The sequence below is a fragment of the Phaseolus vulgaris genome, chromosome 9 (assembly GCF_000499845.2).
Source record: "Phaseolus vulgaris cultivar G19833 chromosome 9, P. vulgaris v2.0, whole genome shotgun sequence".
In the NCBI taxonomy this organism is placed as follows: Eukaryota; Viridiplantae; Streptophyta; class Magnoliopsida; order Fabales; family Fabaceae; genus Phaseolus; species Phaseolus vulgaris.
In genome coordinates, this window is record NC_023751.2 from 30418220 (window position 1) to 30440037 (window position 21818).

General features: G+C 28.9%; 1 protein-coding gene across 1 annotated transcript; it reads right to left on the bottom strand.

Moving 5' to 3' along the window:
- Positions 1-6882: 6882 nt before the first annotated feature.
- Positions 6883-10842, bottom strand: LOC137820719 (palmitoyl-acyl carrier protein thioesterase, chloroplastic-like). Its single transcript, XM_068624933.1, has 7 exons — positions 10583-10842; positions 9580-10085; positions 9277-9410; positions 8577-8690; positions 8059-8227; positions 7898-7966; positions 6883-7377 (listed from the first exon to the last, which is right to left on the bottom strand). Exons 2-7 carry the CDS (start codon positions 10066-10068, stop codon positions 7114-7116), a joined length of 1239 nt encoding a protein of 412 aa, XP_068481034.1. The 5' UTR covers positions 10069-10085; positions 10583-10842; the 3' UTR covers positions 6883-7113.
- Positions 10843-21818: the final 10976 nt, after the last annotated feature.

A 21818-nucleotide genomic window follows, 5' to 3' on the forward strand; every position in this document is an offset into this window, starting at 1 on the left:
CTGACACGGCATCGGGCAGCCGGGTGGGTCCCGATCTCTCCCCCGTACCGGTACAAACTTCATTCTGAACATTTTGAAAAACTTCATTATAAAGTGATAGAAAATTATTAAATATATATATATATATATATATATATTCTTCATAGTAGTTCTAAAAAATATTCTAATATTATCACGTATTTTATTATATGATTTTTTTTAATATTAATATACAATTATTTTTTTATAATATTATTATGTCGTCATTAAGTAAAGCTTTACTTGGACAACTAAAATGTCATACCATTATATTACTAAATTATTTTTTTAAAGTTCCTAATATATATATATATATATATATATATTATTTTTTATTATTATTATTTAATTATTATTTTTTGTGGTCACATGTAGGGATGGCAATCGGATAAGATTGATACGAGATTAACTATCTCATCCTTATCTCCAAAGTAAAAATTCATCTCCATTGAAAACACATGTACACTAGCACCCACCCCCTATATCAAATAATAACTTAATAAGGGTTTATCAAATAATAAATAATTATAGAAAAAAGTAAAAAATAATTAAATGTATGGTCAAAAATAAGTTACGAAACTAAGAATTAAAGAAAAGTTAATATTAACTTTTTTTTAGTTTACCTAATAAATTAAAGGTGTTTAAATAATTTAAAACAAAGATAATTATGATGATATGGATGTGTATTGGGATGAGTATGAGGATGGGGATGCAAGATATATGTACACACTCATCCCTGTTCACTTACCCAATTTAAAAAATTGAGTATTATCCATACCCATATACATACATATTCATACACAATCAATGTGGGGATCCCTCATGTATCGGTCAGATACCTAACGAGCATGACACTCGGCCTCGGTGACCGATCGGTCAAAAGCATATTTAAAACATAGTTATACTAAATAGTAGTTAAGGCAGTTGTGGAGACTCCCTAAGAATCAGGGTCACATCCCATGAAATCTGGGTAATGAAGAAATCAAGGTAACCACCCTAAAAATCAAATAACACTGATACATGTTAGATTCGACCCATCCTTCATATGGCCCATGGCTCAATGCTATAAATAAACCCTCTACAATGGAGTAAGGTACGTTTTTAATCAGTTCTCATTATATACTCTTTACACAGAGTACTTAGTTGATCCTCGGAGTACCTTTTGCATATCAACCTTGATCGAGTGCTAAGGAATTAAGGAGAGTGAGAGCTTTAAAGTCTGAAGTGGAGCATTGAAGAGCAAGGAAATCGAGCGACCGACACTGCAACAATTGTTACCATCAATCACATGTATTGTCTATGTCCACTTTGTCTATACAAGTACACCTCGTTAAAATTTGAAAGATTCAAACAATACCAGCAAAACCAGTTCATTTGTCATCCCTAGTCACATGTGCAAAAAATTTCATGTCTTTATATGTATAATATTGAAATAAAAATGATAAGATAAAAAATTTAAATGAATAAATAAATAATATATATATATATATATATATATTAACAATCAATTTTAATGTAATTAATGTTGACATATTGGGTAATTAATTTTATTATAGCAATGAACATTCCACTCTATAAAGAAATGAAAATTTGAAGTTCTAAGCATCTTCATGAATGAAGAATGATATGTTGGATTTCAGTGTCATTTTTTTGGTATTAATACTTGTATTGGTAAAGTTCTTCGTCCTCTTCCTGTTAAATGGGAGTTCCCTTCACTAGGGTGGGTTAAAATTAACATTGATGGGGCTTCTAGGAGATATCTTGGTCTTGCTACTTATTGGGAGTATGGGGAGTTTATTGGGAGTTTCTCTGCATTTCTTTGTGTTTAGGCTACTTTGGTTGCTGAGTTTTATGGAGTTATATATGATCTGAGGAAGTAAAAATATGGGACTTACTAATGTATGGTTTGAATGTGATTATGTCTTGGTTTGTGTTGCATTTATTGCTAGGACTACTGTTCCGTGGATGTTTCGTAATCAATGAAATATTTGTCTTAATTATTATGGAGAAATCAGGTTTATGGTTACTCATATTTTTCGTGAAGAGAATGTGTGCGTTGATAAGTTGACTAATTTAGGATTTATTCATAGAGAATCATTTCACTGGTATAATAGGGTTTCATCTAGTCTGTTCTTAGAATTCTTTATAAATAGGTATAGTCTTATCGCTTTTGTTAACATATGGGTTTTGGTCTAGCCCTCTCATTATTTTATTGTATTTTCTTTATTTTTTCTTTTTTTAATAATATTTTTTCATGTGATTGTTACCTGAGGTGTCAGGATAACTAAGATGTCAAATTGCATAGTGATTCCTATCATGGAAACTTTATAAAAAAAAAATTAGCTTCATGAATGCAAAAAAAAAATTAAATAAATAAGATGATATAATATGAAATTATAAAATATGCAATTAGATTAATGTAATTAATAAAAAATATATATTTTAAAATGCAATAAAAAAAATTTAAAATATCAAAATGTGAAAGAAAAAAATTAACATTATAAATTGTATTCTATAAAATTCTAAAAATAATTTAATATAAATTGTATTATGTAAAATTGCCCAAAACTAAAAGAATTTATCAATTGTTTCTATCAAAATTGTCCATAAATGTGAATTTAAAAATGAAAACTTTCAAACCTTTTGCTAAACTATGATATCAACAGTAGTTTTCAACTCCAATAACACATTATAAAAATGGTGTTATCGAGAGAACAAATAATTTGTTACAATAAATTATTTGAACGATACTTGATGCAAATTCATGTCCTAAATACCTTTGAGCATAAGTAATTAGTACGGCCTGTTATTTACAAAACAAAACTAACATTATATCATTAATAAAAAAAATACAGATATGAGTTGTGGAAAGATTGAAACTTTAATATATTTTATTTTCATCCTTTTGGAGTTTAATGTTTCATTCTCAATATTAAGAAAAGTTTAAGAAAGCTTCACTCGAAAGTGATGAAGGAATTTTACTTAAAAGATTTTTAAAGATCTAAGGTCCATATAATCTACAATTTTAGAACATTTAATGCTAAAATTCGTTTATGTGAGATTTAATTATTGTAAGTCTGATAAGATATTTTAGAGCTAGGCGAATAATTTGCAGAGTAGAAGTACTACAATTTTTTTTAACGGGGATTATATTTGGCGTTACTGGCGGTTTTAACCCCCGTTAAGTGTGTTACCCGCGGTTTACTTTTCCACTGAAAGATCTAACGTCGTTAACTGATTATCGGCGATTTCTACGAACTCCTGAAAAATAATCACTTTCCGGCGGTTTTGAAACCCTCATTAAAATTAAAACTTTTAAAAATAAAAATAGAAATAAAGAAGGAAATAATAAAACTTTTAAACGACTTAAGCTTGTTAGGGATTTAAAAAATTCCATTAAACACTTATTTTAAGAGAGGTTATTGGAACCCAGCTAATAAACCCCTCTTAAAATAAAATATTTTGTAGTGAAAGTGTATAAATTTTATTGAAATTTGTGCTCAATATGCTAAGTTAGATGGAATTCATATTCTATTCCCATTTGTTGAATTCAATAAAATGAAGTTGTAACAAATAGATGTTAAAAACACATTGATACATGGTTTGATCAAGGAAGAAGTTTGATACAAACCGACAGATAACTAAGGACACAACAAGCACTCTCTAAGAGGGTCAATAATCTCAAGATACAAGGTCTGACCCCACCAAACCTTGAGAAAGAATCAACAAAAGAAGAAGTTATAAACCTGAATATCAGAAGTTCCTTTTGGTCTTCTTAATTAAAAAATAGAATATGTTTGTAAATAATTTAGGCTCACTTTAAGGGTCCAAATAGCAAAGATAGGCTAGGATAAGGTGCCTTTAGTATAATAAGGGGTGTAGGTAGCATTTTATGTTGTTGTAGGGTTTAATTTTTTATTTTCTTCATTTAAAAAAAATTAAAATAAACTTTTTTAATTTATTTTGTAAAAACTCATTTTTTATTCATTAATAACTATTTTAAACATTAAAAATATTTTTTTTTAATTTTTCACTTTTGAAATGGTACTAGATAGGGAAATAAAAATAAAAAGATGTTAGATAGGAAAATAAAATAAATAAAAAAATACTAAATGGCTAAATAAAAGTGTAAATACTAATTGTTGAGTAATTGACTCCATTTTGTCAATCCTAATTCCATATCCGCTTCCGTATTTTAATGCTTTGTGGATGAACATGTAGCAATTATAATAATATTAAAATCTGCTTAAAAAATGAAAAAAAATGTAATATATCACAAAAATTAGGCTCAATTCCCTATCTAGCACCATTTACATCTTTATTTCCCTATCTAGCACCCTTTTGTTTTTATTTCCCTATCTAACACCCTTTTGTTTTTATTTCCCTATCTAACACTCTTTTATTTTTTATTTCCCTATCTAGCACCATTTTAAAAATAATTAAATAAATAATAAATTATTATTTTTTTAATAATTTTAATTTTGAATGCATTAAAAAATAAATATTTTTAATGTTTAAAATAATTAGAAATATAATTAATGAATAAATAAATGAGTTTTTACAAAATAAAAATAAAAAAGTAATAAATTAAAAATGTTTAGTTTAAAATTATTTTTTTTTAAATGAAGAAAATAAAAAATTAACCTCTACAACAACATAAAAGTTGAATCTATAAACATAAATTAGTATTTATTTTTATTATTATTGATGATGTAATCATGTTAATTTCAAGTAAAAAATACAGGACATATTTATATAAAAAAACAAAGTCAACTAGTATTAATTAATAGTGGACACATAAATAATATTGAAGTATTTACCTAAATGCAAAATTCTAAAAAAAACTAATATAAATGTTACACTTAATGCTTAAAAATGAGACAAAAAAATAAGTATAGAAAATAAAAACATCAACAATAAAATAAAAACAAAAAATAGATATAAATAAAGAATGACAGAAAAAAGAAAACAACTAAAAACATAAAAGATATAAAATAAAGGCAAAACAAAATAAGTAAAGATAAAATATATAAAAAAATTCGAACAAGATAAAGATAAGAGATATAAGGCGATATTAAATAAGTATATGTTGATCATAAAAAGGAAAATAAATAAAAGATGATCATTCATTTGATATTTTCTTCAGTGGTACATTAAATAGTTTGTGCAAAATGAAACATAATTAATGACGAGAATTGCACAATCCAGTAATTATTTTTATAATTTTAATTTTGAATGCATTAAAAAAATATATTTTTAGTATTTAAAATAGTTAGAAATATAATTAATGAATAAAAACATAAATAGAAATAAATAAAGAATGACAGAAAAAATAATAATAACTAGAAACATATTAAATGAATGATCATCTCTCATTTATTTTCCTTTTTATGGTCAACATATACTTATTTAGTATCGTCTTATATCTTTTATATTTATCTTGTTTTGATTTATTTGATTTTTTTTATATCTTTTATCTTTATCTTATTTTGTTTTTCCTTTATTTTATACCTTTTATGTTTTTAGTTATTATTATTTTTTCTGCAATCTTTATTTATTTATTTATTTATGGTTTTTGTTTTTATTTTATTGTTGTTGTTTTTATTTTCTAGACTTGTTTATTTTTGCATTTTTTTCTTCTCATTTTTAAGCATTAAGTGTAACATTTGTATTAGTTTTTTTTAGAATTTTGCATTTAGGTAAACACTTCAATATTATTTATGTGTCCACTATTAATTAATACTAATTGACTTTGGTTTTTTTTATAAATATGTCCTGTATTTTTTACTTGAAATTAACATGATTACATCGTCAATAATAATAAAAATAAATACTAATGTATGTTTATAGATTCAACTTTTATGTTGTTGTAGAGTTTAATTTTTTATTTTCTTCATTTTAAAAAATAATAATTTTAAACTAAACATTTTTAATTTATTACTTTTTTGTTTTTATTTTGTAAAAACTCATTTATTTATTCATTAATTATATTTCTAATTATTTTAAACATTAAAAATATTTATTTTTTAATGCATTCAAAATTAAAATTATTAAAAAAATAATAATTTATTATTTATTTATTTATTTTTAAAATGGTGCTAGATAGGGAAATAAAAAATAAAAAAGTGCTAGATAGGGAAATAAAAACAAAAGGGTGCTAGATAGGGAAATAAAGATGTAAATGGTGCTAGATAGGGAATTGAGCCAAAAATTAACCAAATATAATTTGGTTCCTCGATTATCGATTGTCCACGATTTTGATCAACCTGTTTTGTTTTCCAACTATTTTAGTCTCCGGATTTTAGAAAACTGAAAATTTTGATCCAATTGAATAAGACTAACATTTATTTAAGATACTACCACGGAATAATTTAATTATAAAAATAAATAAATGAATGAATGGATAAAGGTAAAATAATATGGCTAAAACCTTTAGTTTTTCTAAATCTGAGAACTAAAATGGTAAAAAAACAATAAATAAAAATTAAAGAAAACTAACCTTTTGCAACTAAAAAACAGCATTAAACTATCTTATTCCTTCCATTTCTTTTTTTATCTTCCTTTTTAATTTGTACGTAAAAAAAGAATTTGTTTACCATTTTTGTTCGATTTTTATATCATCATAAATACGTACTTGATTTTATTAATTAAGAATCCTAGAAAATTTTAGAATTAAAAAGAAAAGGGGAAGAAAGAGGGAGTGGAGTGTGATAGCAAGTGTCATACGAAGTCCATGCTAGAATCTGACCCAAGTCAGCCTGCAACCTATAGATACATTTATTTGTTTAGGTATGTTCACGAGGAACGTTGCATCTTTCTTATAAGGGAAAGGTAAAAAATTATACTAATGTACAGGCTTAGCCATTTTGACGAACAATTAAATATTGATGACACCTAAGAGTAGCATAACCATAAACCAAAACCAAATGGAATTCAACTTTCCCCCTTCCCTTTTTTACAAGTAACACAATTTTTATATATTTAAGACATGTAGATCTCATCAAAATAAACATAGCTCTAAAGAATTTCATCCAATTTGCATGTGGGAAAGGGAGTTTTATGCTATGCCACTCCTCCAGTTATGCCAATCAATATTCAGGTGCTTTCTGATGGAACCTGACTAACAAAGTTGTTTGCAGATTTTGGCCTCCATTCAGTCCTACCCCTCACAATTTCAGCACCATCTTCAAGTCGAAGCAAGTGTTTGCACTCAAAAAGTCCACCTTCAGCTAAACTGCCTACATTAGCACCAGATATATCAGTCAGGGAATCCAGCACACTCTTCCTGCCACACTCCCTTCTGTACTCCAGAGTCATGGCACACAACTCATGACTCTCCAAAAGTGGCTGTGGAGCACTCTGCAGTAATCAAAGAATAATATTTTTGGTTTAATGGCTCCATCAAAATTCTAACTAAACAAATAAAAATCAATTGTTTACCCTTAAAATTAAACACACGGATAAAAAAGAGGACTCTTAAGTACGACACAAAAAGATCAAACCAGGAAAAGTGGTTTTCTATTTTCCCATCCACCGTCCCATTTTACAACTCAACTATCTCATTATCAGGTTTCAAGGCACTTCACAAACTGTCATTAACTACTTTCATAACGAGGCAAAACTATAATACAAAATTGATATCCCCTTACGACTTTCACTTTATGGGGCTGCGAAAGTATTGAGAATCAAACCCAGTTTACTCTAAAAAGAACTAACTGACAGTTGCTTTGGCACACTGTGGGTGTTGCATAATAACAGTATCACCATTGAACCTGCCTTTAAAAGGTCAAACGAGCTCTACTAATAAATCCCCGCTAAAAAAAGAGAAAAAAAATTAAGGACAGATTAAATAAAAATACAAGAACAGAAGATTGATTACCTCCAGAATCCACCCAATGTACTTCACATTGTTAACATGCTGGTTAACATCTAGATCACTCCATCTAGGCTGAAAATAGAGATACATAACACAATTGCAAGACATCAGAGATACTTCAGAAAATAAACCAATGTTAGCAATTACACAAAGAGTTCGCATACACTTAAACCAGTGCGAATGAAATTAGCTGAATCATCAAGTTTGGATAGTTTTCTTTTATCCTCTTCCACAACTGGAGCAGAATCCACAAAATAAGTGCCTATCTCTCCCCTGACTTCTTCGGGAATCTTAGACAGTTTCCTTGTCACTTTATTCATCATGACCCAAACACTGTCCAACACCAAAATCAAAATCAACCAATCAGAAAATCCTTACAATTTCCTAGCACCAAGGTGCAGCAGACAGATGCGTTGAAGACTTGTACTTCGTAGCAAATTCAGATTGTATTAAATACTGTTTGTGGATTCAGAAATTCTCATCTACAAAAAATCTTATATGATTTCTAAAGGCATGAGAAAAGCAAGTTGAATGTTACAATTTTACTAAGAGAAAGTAAATATGATAGCACATAACTTCACAAGCAGAGATGAATCACCAGAGAAATATTCAGATTCAGAAAAAACACTTCAAAACATGTCTATAGGCAACAGAAAAAAGGATTCCTGAAACGAATATCTACCTGGAGGCTCTTGTCAAGACTTCACCCGTTTGGGCATCACGTACAAGCCAGTCACGACGCATACCGTTCTTCCCTGATGCGGAAACCCAAGTGTCGACTTGAACAACATCACCCCTGAAGCAAACATAGATTCATTCAGAGTCAGATGAAACAGAAGCAGAAGTTATTGTCCACAGAGTAAATGTAAAGATGAGCACATGGTATAAGTTGCTTTTTTTGAAAACCTGTGTATGCACCGATCTTTTTACGCGAAATATACAATTTTACTACTAAAGGTAAAAATATCTCTACATAGTTTATTACCCTCTCATGTCCAGTCTAACAGATGTAAGGCAACTTCCCATAACTCTTTATGTATAAAACTTTATGTTTATTAGATTTATTACCATCCAGGAAGAATTTCATGCACATTGCAGAAGTAGTTTATTAACAACTTCAGATTTTTTTTTTTTTAAATATTTTCTAATATGATCCATAATCTATTCCAAACACGCATTAAATCCCAAGTTCGCAACTCTTATCTCACTTTTGAAAAACAGGATGCATAAGTAACAGAACTGCAGAAATAAAATAAAAAAATTCAACCAGATATCATGAAAAGTCAAAGAAAGGATGATGACAGACAAGAGAAGATATCAACTGTTGAGAGCATGGATGCTTTCGCAATTCACTCTATAAAAGGCAAGTCCAACTAACTTACCATTTAGGATACCGATCAACCACAACCTGCATCTTGGTAACCACCCAAATCAAGTTCTTCTTACACATTTCAGGCGTGGAGCCAAAGCCATCACCAAGAAGCCCCGCAGTCTTAACATGATTAAGTGCTGTCTCCTGTTGTTAAGAAAAATATAAAATAAAATAAAAAACGCCGACATAAAACTTGACAAAAACTTAGAATTGGAGTTTGATTTAGTAGCATGCATGCAAACAAATATTTAGCATACAGGTTTCCAATTCTGATGGAAAACACAGCTGGTAAGTTGTTTTTTCATGAGCTGACCTGCAAATGATTCATCAACGTCTCTATAGACGCGGTTTTATCGGCGCCAATTTCGTAGGACCGAATTGAGAAGTTCTGCCTGAACACAAGCCCGTCCTCCACGATCTTTCCAATCCCAAAGGGGTCAACGAGCATGTCGGGGCGGCGCGGCTTCCAATCGAGCATCATCCACTGCTTCTCCGCGGCTAGGAAGACTGTGGTGATGGCGGCGAGAAGCATGCTCCAGTCCGGTAACTGGTTGATGAAAGTCCTCGGAGCATGAGAAAGTGACGACGACGATGGCAAATCATCCTCAACCTTCACGGTGTCGTTAACCTTCGGAGGGGCATGCGCGTTTGCCTTCACCTGCAAGCCACCGCATAAACCATTTCTCGGTTGGAGTCCTCTCAGGTTCGCAGAGCCACCACCCAATTGCGTCTGCTTCCCTTTTCCAGAGTCCGGCGAAGGCACAACAGGGATAAACGACGCCGTTACGGCTGTTGCAACCATCGTGAATACTCCTACGCCTGCATGGAAAGTTGAAACATCGTTACAAAAAGGAACATGTAAACATTCAAATCATAAGGCCAACAACAACATCAAATGGAAATTCCCGTTACACAAAAATGTGAAGAAAAAAAAAATACAGTGTAAGTTACGATTGATTTTTCAGACACCAATCTACCGGTGAAGTAATGTACAATAAATGCAAAAGTCGGTGCAGATCTGAGTTTGGATATAGAAAAGAGAACACCAGAAATCAAGATTAATGTTATTGAAAGAAAATTTAAAAAAAAAAAAAAAGCATTGGTATTAGTATAATATAATGGCCACAAAATGATGAGCTGCAACCCAATGCATCAGAATCCACGAAGCGATTGAAATAACGGTGAATGGAGAGAAAGGTGGGGTTGTGCTACATTTGATTTGAGAGAGACGAATCTTGCATTGATTTGTGAAACGAAATTAAAAAAAAAAGGTTGGAAGCGTGGCGGGAAGAAAACGCAGCGTTTTATATTCGTACCTTGATGAATGAAACGGAGAAAAGAAGAGAGGGTAGAGGTGAAACGGGTAGAAGTGGGTGATTATTGGGTGGCGAAGGAACAGAGAAACGCCGTTCCAATCTCTCTCTCCTTCTTCTTGTTCTCTCGTTTTGGGAATGGAATCCAAAAATTATGGATGTTTTTATGGTATTTTTTGGATTCGAAAAGTAAAAGGTAAAGAAAGAATATTAATAATAAGGCGTGTGTGTTTGATAGGGCCAGCGATTGTTAGAGTGGCACCGAATTAGCCTCCAAACGCTTTGTTATATACAACACACCTGGCCCTCCCTCGCTCTCTTCTCTTTCAAACTTCTTTTTTCCATTTAAATCCATCAAATATTCTATTCATTCAAATTTTACCTAAATCAATATAAATTAATATTTTTAATTTCTAAAATAATATTTAATTTAATTAAGGAATTATTTTTTGTTTTTAAAATTAGTTTTTATCTAATAACTTTTTTATCATAAATGAAAAAAATTGCCAACTACGTCAAATTAAATGTGATGTGGTATTCATAAATTTCATTGTAAAATAAGATATGTAATAAGAAGAGATAGAAAAAGGAATATAATAAAATAATTGTATTCTTCAATTAAAAAATATTTTATAATTAATATAATTAAAATTAGAATTTATGTTTCTTTTGTGAAGAATAATGATGACCTGGGCTAGTGTGTAATGCTAATAACAAGCTATAATTGAAATAGCTGTGTTGTATGAGGATGTGAAACTCCAATAAATATATGGAATATTTATTTAAAATTGATTTAATGCTTGATAACTTACATTTTTTTTTGTTATTTCTTTTATGATTTATAATTGTACTTTATAAATGAGTAAATGATGTAAGTTCATAAGATGGTTGAAATTTATATTACTATATTAATAGTTAAACATTATGAATATGCACTTTTGCTTTATGGGGCCAATCTTTTTTTTTTCTCTCTATTTTGCCACTTGCTTCATAAGTTGATCGTAGATATTGAAGGTAGATTTGTCTAATAAATGGAATTTGATCATAATAAATGTTGAGATAACATAATAATTTCACGTGTAAGGATTAAGCTTTTGTAATGGGACAGGGATAAATGTGAAAAGTACAAGATTAAGTTTTAACCTAATGATTTTTGTTATCATTAAAATTAGTTAAAAACCAACATGCACAAATAAGTAAATATGGAGAAAAAGGTAGCAAAGTAAGAAACTACTTAAAAACAAACATGATAAAGAAATAATGTTCAAAATTTCATACTAAAACAATAAAATATTTCAGTGATGAGGTGCTCTTTAATACTTGTAATTAACATCTAAAAAAATTGGAAGGATTTAGAACAAAAATAATTTATCCAAAAATATATATAGTTTTTTTGTTAAGAGTACAACAAGATCATAAAATTAAAATGAAACTCTAATGAATAAAAGATAAAAGAAAAAAATAACACCTTATTTCTAGAGACTTAATTAATAAATAAGTACATTATTGATTACCACTTAAAAAACTCTCCAAAATAAGAATTTAAAACTAAAAATATTAAACAACTTAAACTAAGAATTAAACTCAAAAGATATTTAATTTAACACGTATTTCATATATCTCAAATGTAATTTGTACATAAATAAGCTTTCTATTAAGAGAAACAAAACTAAAAAACTAAGAGATAAAAAAAATCACGTTTAAATCATTTTTAATTTAAATTTTATTCGGTATATCATGTGAACCATTTTGAAAGGATTTATTCTAAAGTAAAAAAATAATTAAATTATTTAAATGAATATATACATATTTTTATTTTTATTTTTTTTGTCGGCATACATATTTTTATTGTAAAAAATCGATTCCAATAAGTTTTGTCAAATATTCCAATATTATCTCATATTATATATTAGATTATGGTAACTATTTTGAACATTATATCATATTATATTAATAATATTATTATGTTAGAATTAAGCAAAGCTTTAATTATGACAACGAAAATTTGGATCATTAGTTTATTTACTCAATGAATTTATTATGATCTTTTTTAAATCTACAATCATGTCTTTAATGTATTGATCATCACATGTATAAATTTTTTTTTCACGTCTTAACATGTATAATTTTGAAACAAATGATTAATTGAAAAAGATGGACCAAAACAAATAAAATAAATATATATAAGCATAAAAAATTAAAATCAATTTTGACGGTAATTAATATTAGCATAATAGATAATTAATTTTCATGATATTGTAACTATGAAAATTACTTATATTTTTATTTTTATTAAATAAAAAAAATAGTAGAAATTAATGTGTTTGTCTATAACTAGAAACACAATTTTTTTAAAATATTTTATGAAAAAAAAAATATTTAGTTTCAAATTGTAATAAACTAAGTTATTATTTTAAAAAATGTAACAAATAAAAAACCTAATATATAAAAAGTAAATATACATGAAATAAATATATTAGTAAACATAAAAAAAAAATAGACACATGGATAATTAGTAATTGATTTTTTTTTCTTGTATGGTAGATGCATTAAAGTGAAGACGAGTCAAAATCTTATAAGATATCATTCTTAATTTTACGTTGTAATATTAATATCCAAGTTTTGATAATAATAAATTGGTAGAGAAAAAAAAATTCAACATTCATATTTTAAATAAGTGTTGTTAAACAACAAAATATAAACATGGTTATAAGGTTTTATTTATCATAGATTATGTAAGACGCAAGTGTTTCGTCTCAAAGGCAATATAATACATTTTGTCTAATAAGTAAAGTTTTGCTTAGAATATAAATACACAAACTAAAGTTAATGTTATACTTTATAAAAATGTCTTCATTTTTATTCTATGTTGTATGAAAGGTTTGTTTCCTTCGTCTGTCAACATAATTCATAAAAACATATGTCAATATCAAAGATCCCTTGAAAAATTAGCTAAAATTGTTATGCTTCAGCAATTTTCTCGCACGTGCTTTGCCTAGGAGGATAATTTAGACATAAACAACCAATTGGGTCAGAGGTAGGAAGCGTCATAGCCTACCTAACACAAGTCCCTTTTTCTTTGCCATCATTCACAACTTCTCCTTGACCCATAAAAATAAAAAATCTAAAACTTATGAGGATTTAATTAAGTTGTTCAAGTTTGTCGACAAAACGATTGATATAGTCAATCGTGTAAAGTGACTCTAATGGGAACCAAATAGTTTCACGAAGAAGGCTTAGAAAAGTTCACTTGATTTTAAATATTTAACAAAAGATCAATACAAGCCAAGTTTCCAAGAAATGATTTATTGTATTGTTTTTAGGTTTCTTTTGTGTAAGGTTTGTCACAATTAACCTTAGGAAGGTAAAAGTATGAATGTCTTTGTACCGCTTCAAGCAATGAATTACTTGAAAAAATGTTAACCCGCATTAAGTTAGAATGTGTTATTTTGCTTCAAGTGAAAATTTAAGTTTCTTATTTTGAATATCTTTTGTTATGCTTTAAGCAATAAATTTTTCGTCCAAATAGTGGTTAATTTTGATGACCACCAAACTTTTCTCGATCAAGGGCGAATTTACCTAAGTGAATCTCTCCCGAGAATGACATCTAGAAAGTCTTTTAGTGTTCTTAACCAAGGTTGAATTCACACAAGTAGATCCCTATCGAGAACAACATATGAAAAACCGTAACAACATTCTCTACAAGGTCGAATTCACCCAAGTGCATTTCTGCTGAGAAAGACATGTGAAAAACGTGACAACATTCTCAACCAAGATCGAATTCACCCAAGTGAATCTCTGACAAAAACAACATATGGAAAACATTACAACGTTCTCAACCAAGGTCGAATTCAATCAATTAAATCCTTGTCGAGAATGACATATGGAAAGCATGACAATGTTCTCAAGCAAGATCAAATTCACCCAAGTGAATCTCTATCGAGAACGACATTTGAAAAACATGACAACATTCTCGGCCAAGGTTGAATTCACCTAAGTGAATCCTTGTCAAGAAAGACATCTAGAAAGCGTGACAATATTCTCGGTCAAGGTCGAATTCATCCATAAATCCCTACTGATAATGACATTTGGAAACCACCGCAACTTTCTCAGTCAAGGTTGAATTCACCCAAGTGAATCCCTGTCAAGAATGACATCTGGGAAGCGCTTATGTGTTTAGGCAAGATCAAATTTACTCCCGTGAGTCCTTGACAAAGAGCGGCATGGCCTGGGGGCCAGTGTAGTACCAAATATTGAGATGACGAGGTCTATAGTGTATTATCGAGTACCGAGATGTTATAGTGTACTGTCGAGTACCGATGTAATTCCGAGTACCTGACTACCAAGAACTATATCACATTTTGGCATCTCGACAAATCACAAACAACCTCCCGAACATCATACAAGATTAACTATGCCATTAAGAAGTACTTCATAGTAAACATTGAATACCGAGATGACAAGGTCCAATAGTGTACTGCCGAGTACTAAGATGATGAGACCTCATAGTGTATATCAATGTATCATCGAGTACTGGTGTAGTGTTGAGTACCAAGAGCTAACTGACATCTCGACATCTCAACAAATTACAAATAGTCTCCCGAACAACATACAATATTAACGATGTCATTAATGAGTATTTCATATTAAACACCCACAAATCATGATTAAAGAGCAATTAGACTCCATTGGACCCGACCTAATTATCCGTATAGCCAAAGGTCCAACACAACTAATATAAATAGGAGAACACCCCAAGACCAAATATTACGTAATCCTGATCCTGAACTAATATCTTTTACTTAGAATGAGAACGTTTTTAACGTTGAAATATAATCACAAATATTCCTGTCAAAAACTTGATAATCGAGAAGTCGAAAAGTCAAATAAAAAAAATTGAATAAGAAGTATAATATTTATAAATTGAGAGAGGAAACATATTTATTGAATTACTTTTATAAATATCATATTTTAAATGAAAATAACGAAGCTTCAATAATTTTACACCTTCGTACCATATTAAATCCACCAATTTTTTGGTAGTGGTTAAATAGGGATAATGTTAATTAAAACACGCCAACAAATATTTTGTATTTGTCGTTTCAGTTATGGAAAGTTTCATATAAAATCTTGGATTGGAAAAAAAATGGTTGAAAGAACAGTTTTTATAATAATTGTTTTCTAATCATGCAAATAATGACGAATGCTTTTGGAGAATTTAAGAATATATAAGATGAACATATTAACAAAATTATAATCAAACATATGCAAAAGTTAATTTTAATTCATACATAGATATATATTTGTGTCTTGTAAAAATTGTTTGGAAAAGTAGGAGGAATTGTTGATGAATGTGATAATGGAATTTGTAAGTGGAGAGAAGTGGGGTGGAAGGTATAATAAAGCAAAAGGCAGTTAGTTAATTTGCGAAACATAGATGACAAAGAACCGTATATTTGGTTGCATATTAATGGAAGATGGTTGAGGGAATGAGGAGAATCATGTGCCAAATGACAAAGGTACACACAAACCCACATCTAGGTCCTCCCTTCCATCTTTTTCTATGTCGTTACACTATCACCACCACCACTACTAAAACATAAATTATTAAAAAAATCAATTTTAAAAATATAAATAATTAATTACTATACAAATTAATTAAACTTATATTTGTGGGTATGAATGAAGAGAGTGGGTTAAGGTTGTTAACGAAAGTCTCCATCTCCCATTTAACATGACCATGTTGGTTCGGCTTCTGCATTATTCTGCCTTAAGCTGAGCCTTAATTTCTGACATTTATGCCGAAAAAGCTGGTTTGTTTTAATTTAGTGTGCATATATGTGTGTGTTTTTGTAGCTAGCAGTTGCATTCTTTGCAGCTCATCACCTCTACAGTGCCGTTTCTTAATTATATGCTTGTCTAGTGTCTCCTGTACCCATCACTTACCAGATTTTCTCACCAAAATTGGTTCCTTAATTATATAACTGCTCAACTCCTTATTTACATAGCTGCATTTTGCCTTTTTTCCTCTCTGCATAAACCATATATCCACAACATTCTTAACTTACTTTCTATCTTCTTTTTTATTTCTTAAATATTTTTTTATCATTTATTGAAAATTACACTTCAACTAAAAATAAATATTTCTAAGACAATAGGTCCAACACAAACACTCGTTAGGATACGTTCGAAATTATTCTGATATCATATTACGAGGTGGACTTTAAGCCTAACTCAATCCCATAAAAGCGGCTCAATGAGGTGAGGTTTGCACTCACTTATATACTATGAAAGACTCTAATCTCTAATCAATGGGTAGAAGTGTATTTCTTAATATTATTGTTTGAGATTAATAGTAATATTTGGCAAACTATTTTTTATTAAAATAATATTGTTTGAGAGACTACTACATTAACTAACTTTTTTTTAAAGGGATATGCTTTCTAACTTTTTTGTATTTATTTTTAACTATTTATTAAGTTTCTCTTTTTAATATCTTCTGTACATGATATGTTTTTATATTATATATACTTTGTTTCTCTTCTTGCACTCGTGAAATAAATTTTTATGAGATAGTTTTTATTTTTTTACGTGTTTATTACTTTATAATGATAGACTAACGGAAATACTGAATTAATGCACATTAATTCATGCATATTTAGTGCATGTAGTTAATTCTTCTATTTTTTATATTTAGTGCATGTAGTTTACAATTTGAATGAAAACAATTTTATAGGAGTAACATAGATTATAAATTTATGCGAAGGAGAAAAAAGAAGTTTATATATTTAGTGGATGAGAAGTTTATATCTATTATTATTATTCTTTTTCTCTCTTTCTTTCCTGTTAACTATCTAAGATGTTTATCCAATTACAAACGTTATAATTTTAAAATATAATTAGAGGTAAACTAAAGATATGAAATATACATATAATATGAGAAAATGTCATTATATATTATTATATAAAATATTTTTTTATGCTTTTATATTGCATATTATTATTTAAATATTATTTTATTGTTTTGACGTTAAATTTGCAACAATATTTTTTTTATAAAGTATTCCTATTAGGGAGATAGGACCTACATAAAACTTTCATGTTAGACATTATTATGCAACTTGACATCTCAGTTATGTTGATACCTCAAGTAACAACAATCATTTGTCATCACACGAAAAAAATATTAATAAAAAAAAGAAAAAAAATACAATAAAACTATGGGGGACTAGATCAAAACTCATAAGTTAACAAAAACGATACATAGATAGACTATACATATTCATAAAGAATTCTAAGAACATAATAGATGGAAGTTTATTATACCAATGAAATGATTTTCTATAAATAATCTTAGATTAACCAACTTATCAGCACACGCGTCCCCTTCATGCAAAATATGAGTAACCTTATACCTGATTTTTCCACAATAATTAAGATAATTATTCCATCAATTACGAAGCATCCACGAAACAGTAGTCCTAGTAGTAAACACAACACAAACCACACAAAATCACATTCAAGTCATACATTAGTAAATCTCATCTTTTGAACGTCCTCCAGAGCATATATAACTTCATAAAACTCAGCAACCAAAGCAGTTTGAAAATCAAGAAATGTAGAGAAACCACAATAAACTCCCCCATACTCCCATGGAAAATACCTCCACAAGTAGCAAAACCAGAATATCCCCTAACAGCCCCACCAGTGTTAATTTTAACACACCCTAGCGAAGGGACTCCCATCTAACAGGAAGAGGGCAAAACTTTACCAGTACGAGTATTAATACAAAAAAATTTAATGACGCTGAAATCCAACATATCATTCTTCATTGAAGCTTTAGAAGAATTTTCCATTAGACAAGTCAAATCTTTAATTACCGAAATAGCCCGAAAAACATCAATCTTATCCTGAAATCTAACATAATTTCTCCTACACCATATCATTCCAATAGAAAAAGTTATCGCAGCAAGTTTAAGCAATTTAACCAACATCATTCTTAATAAAAGAAATAAGATCTTCCTTATTAGAGAAGAAATAAGATCTTCCTTATTAGAGAACTGAGGAGTAAGAAAAATCTGTCGAACATAACTTTAAATATACAAAACATTAGAATATTCAAAAAAATAATTAAAAAAATAAATATTGAATAGATTTTTTTATGTTTTTCACAAAACACGTGAATATAACATAATTTGCGATGATATTTCATATTTCCATAATGATAAATGACAATGGTTTATATTATGTGTTTTAATCGTTATATTAATTATTATAATAAAAGAGATGTCTACATAAAATATGATGCTTTACTTAATTTTAAATTTGATTAATTTTTTTATTGATAAATAGTAAAATTATAATTTGAAAATATAATAAATGAAATTATAATTTAAATTTATAATAATATATTTGTAAATAAATAAAAAATTAGCATGTCTATTTTTATCATTTTGTATTTATAAGTTATCCTAACATGATTTTACGCGCTTGTGATATAATAACCTAACAACAATTTTTACTTAATAGGTGGCTTTAATATTTTAATTACCTTTATTACCAATACTTCATAAATGATGTAATATGAGGATTAAATCTTATAAGTGATATTCTAGAATATTATCAAATACATATCTAAAGTTATAAGATGATTTTAAAGTTTATCTTAGGACTTATTAGACTATCCTAGATTTGTAAACTTATAAATTTTATCCTAAAAATGTTATATTCTCTTTCTGATGTAGTATGTAAAAAGTTCTATGCATCAACAAAAAATATAATTATATTATATTAAGGTGTGAAAAATAAATATTTTAATTTATTTAAACAGAAAAAAAATTATTTTATCTATATTAACAATTTCTAAATTTTCCATTTAAATGCATGAGTAAAAAGAAGAAGATGATAATTTAGGGAAAACAATAGAACTTAGCATGACAATCTACGTTAAAACAAAACATTTTTACGTTTATTTCTTAAAAAAACTGGTTTTCGAAACTAAACATGTAAAACTAAAACTATACATTTTTAAAGGATTTTTTAGTTTAAATTTATGTTAAGTCAACTAGTTATGCTCAACTGCATAAATATTTTTAGATTTTGTTACGTAAACAAAACATCCATTTGAAAATATAAAATTTAAATTATTGAAAATAGTTTTAAACATAAATTAAAAAAAAATTGAAATCTAAAAATTGAGTGTAATATAAATAACTATTAAAAAATAATTTTAATTATAGCTTAACTTTATAAAATGAATTTATAAAATAGAGTTTGCACTCACTATGGATGGTTGATAGGGAGTGATCTGATAACAAACTCTTGTCATGATAGATTTTGAAATAACTTTGATACAATATTAAAAGATAAACTTTAAAATTAACTTAATCTTATAAAACTAGCTTATAAAGTAAGATTTACACTCATTTATACACTATATGAAATATCGTAATCTCTAGTCGATTTGAAATTTTCAACAATAACATGAAAATGAACATGCAAAGAAATGAATGAAAAGCTTAAAAAAATTTAAGGCAGATAATGAAACAAAGAAATTATAAAAAATATACGAAACACTTAAAACATTATAAATAATTAATACAAGAATCCAGTAAATAAAAGTATGGAGTCGAGGTCAATGACAGTTTATATACTCATTTTCTCCTCCAATACACCGAGGCGTCTTTTAAGGACAAAACCATGACAAAGCACCGACTTTCAAAGCGGACAATACTTCAAATGTGATTATTAACCCTAGCGATGCTATCTCTCGGACTTGAGGTCGGAATAGTGGCGTCGTTTGTGGGAACGAGAATGTGTCTCAAGCCTTTCAGCCAGGGGGAATCCACTCTCCTAAGACCTCGTCTGGGGGACTTGTTCCGGTATCGCAAATATAGTCTCACATCACTCAGGAGTCGAGGCTAAGGACAATTTATATACTCTTTCCTCCTCCAACCCACTGAGGCGCCTTTTAAAACCAAACCATGACGGAGCACCAACCTCCAAAGCGGACAATACCTCAGATGCGATGATTGACCTTAATGATGTTATCTCTTGGACTTGAGGTCAGAACAGTGGCGCCATCTGTGGGGACAAAAATGTGTCTCGAGCCCTTCAACTAGGGGGAATCCACTCCCCTTAAACCTTGACTAGGGGGTTTGTTCTGGTACCGCCAATATAGTTTCACATCACTTAGGAATCGAGACCAATGACAATTTATATACTCTATGTCACTCGGTCTCGGTGATCGACTGACCGCATTAATATATTAAAGGCGCTCAATAAATGATAGCAATGAAAACTATGAAAACCCCCACGAATTATGATTATGTCCTACCAAATCCAAGTGGCATCAATATACCAATATACCTCCATATAAATCAGGGATCATGCTATAAATCAGTTAGTAACAAATATTTGATTGATTCGGCTCATCAAAACAAAGACCTATGACTCTAAACACTATAAATAAACCTGTAAAGTACACTTTAATCAGTTAGTACTATCTAGACCTACTTTATCTATACAGTTAAAAATATAACTAAAATTAATACGCTTATACATTGCATCTAAGAAGACTCATTTGTTTTTTACACAATACGTCCACAACACAATTTTTCCAAATTTTGTTAACTCCTGTTTCAATAATGCTGCAAATTTTAACTAAATTTTTCTCAGTTTAGATTGTGTAATGCGTCTGCTTCAGTAAATGAGATGTGGGGAGTGATTTGGACTTTGTGGAAGCATAGAAACAACGTAATCTTTAATGAGGGAGTTGTCGATGGATTAGAAGTGGTTGTCTTGGTTCAAGTGAAGGCTTGGTCTTGGATTACGTCCAAGTCTCTCTCTGGTTTGTTCTCCTTTTCCGAGTGGTGTTTCGAACCTTTGGTCTGTATGGTGATAATTTCTTGATATATCTTTTAGCTCAGGTGATTGTTTTTAGGGTGTTTATTTTTTGGTTAAGTCAGGGGTATTTTGTAATCCTAGGTGTCTGACGATGCAAGTTTTAAAATGGCGTATCTTAGATCTTTTATTTTATATAAGGATTGAACCACCCCTAAAATAGTTCACATTTATTTATTTTTTATTTTCGATAAAAAAAAATAATGTTGCAATATTTTAACAATAACTTTTTCAATTTTGATATCTTTATGGAACTCGCAGTCCCATAGATGCCTTAATCAATTTATAATAAATTTTAACTTATTATTTTTTAACTTAACATGTGAAAATAAGCCCG

Excerpts from the sequence above, each read along its gene's own strand:
- LOC137820719 (XM_068624933.1), bottom strand. The coding sequence starts at position 10,068 with ATGGTTGCAACAGCCGTAACGGCGTCGTTTATCCCTGTTGTGCCTTCG. Across the intron at positions 9,411-9,579 it reads CGTTGATGAATCATTTGCAG|GAGACAGCACTTAATCATGT; the intron begins GTCAGCTCATGA and ends TCTTAACAACAG. Across the intron at positions 8,691-9,276 it reads GTTGATCGGTATCCTAAATG|GGGTGATGTTGTTCAAGTCG; the intron begins GTAAGTTAGTTG and ends TGTTTGCTTCAG.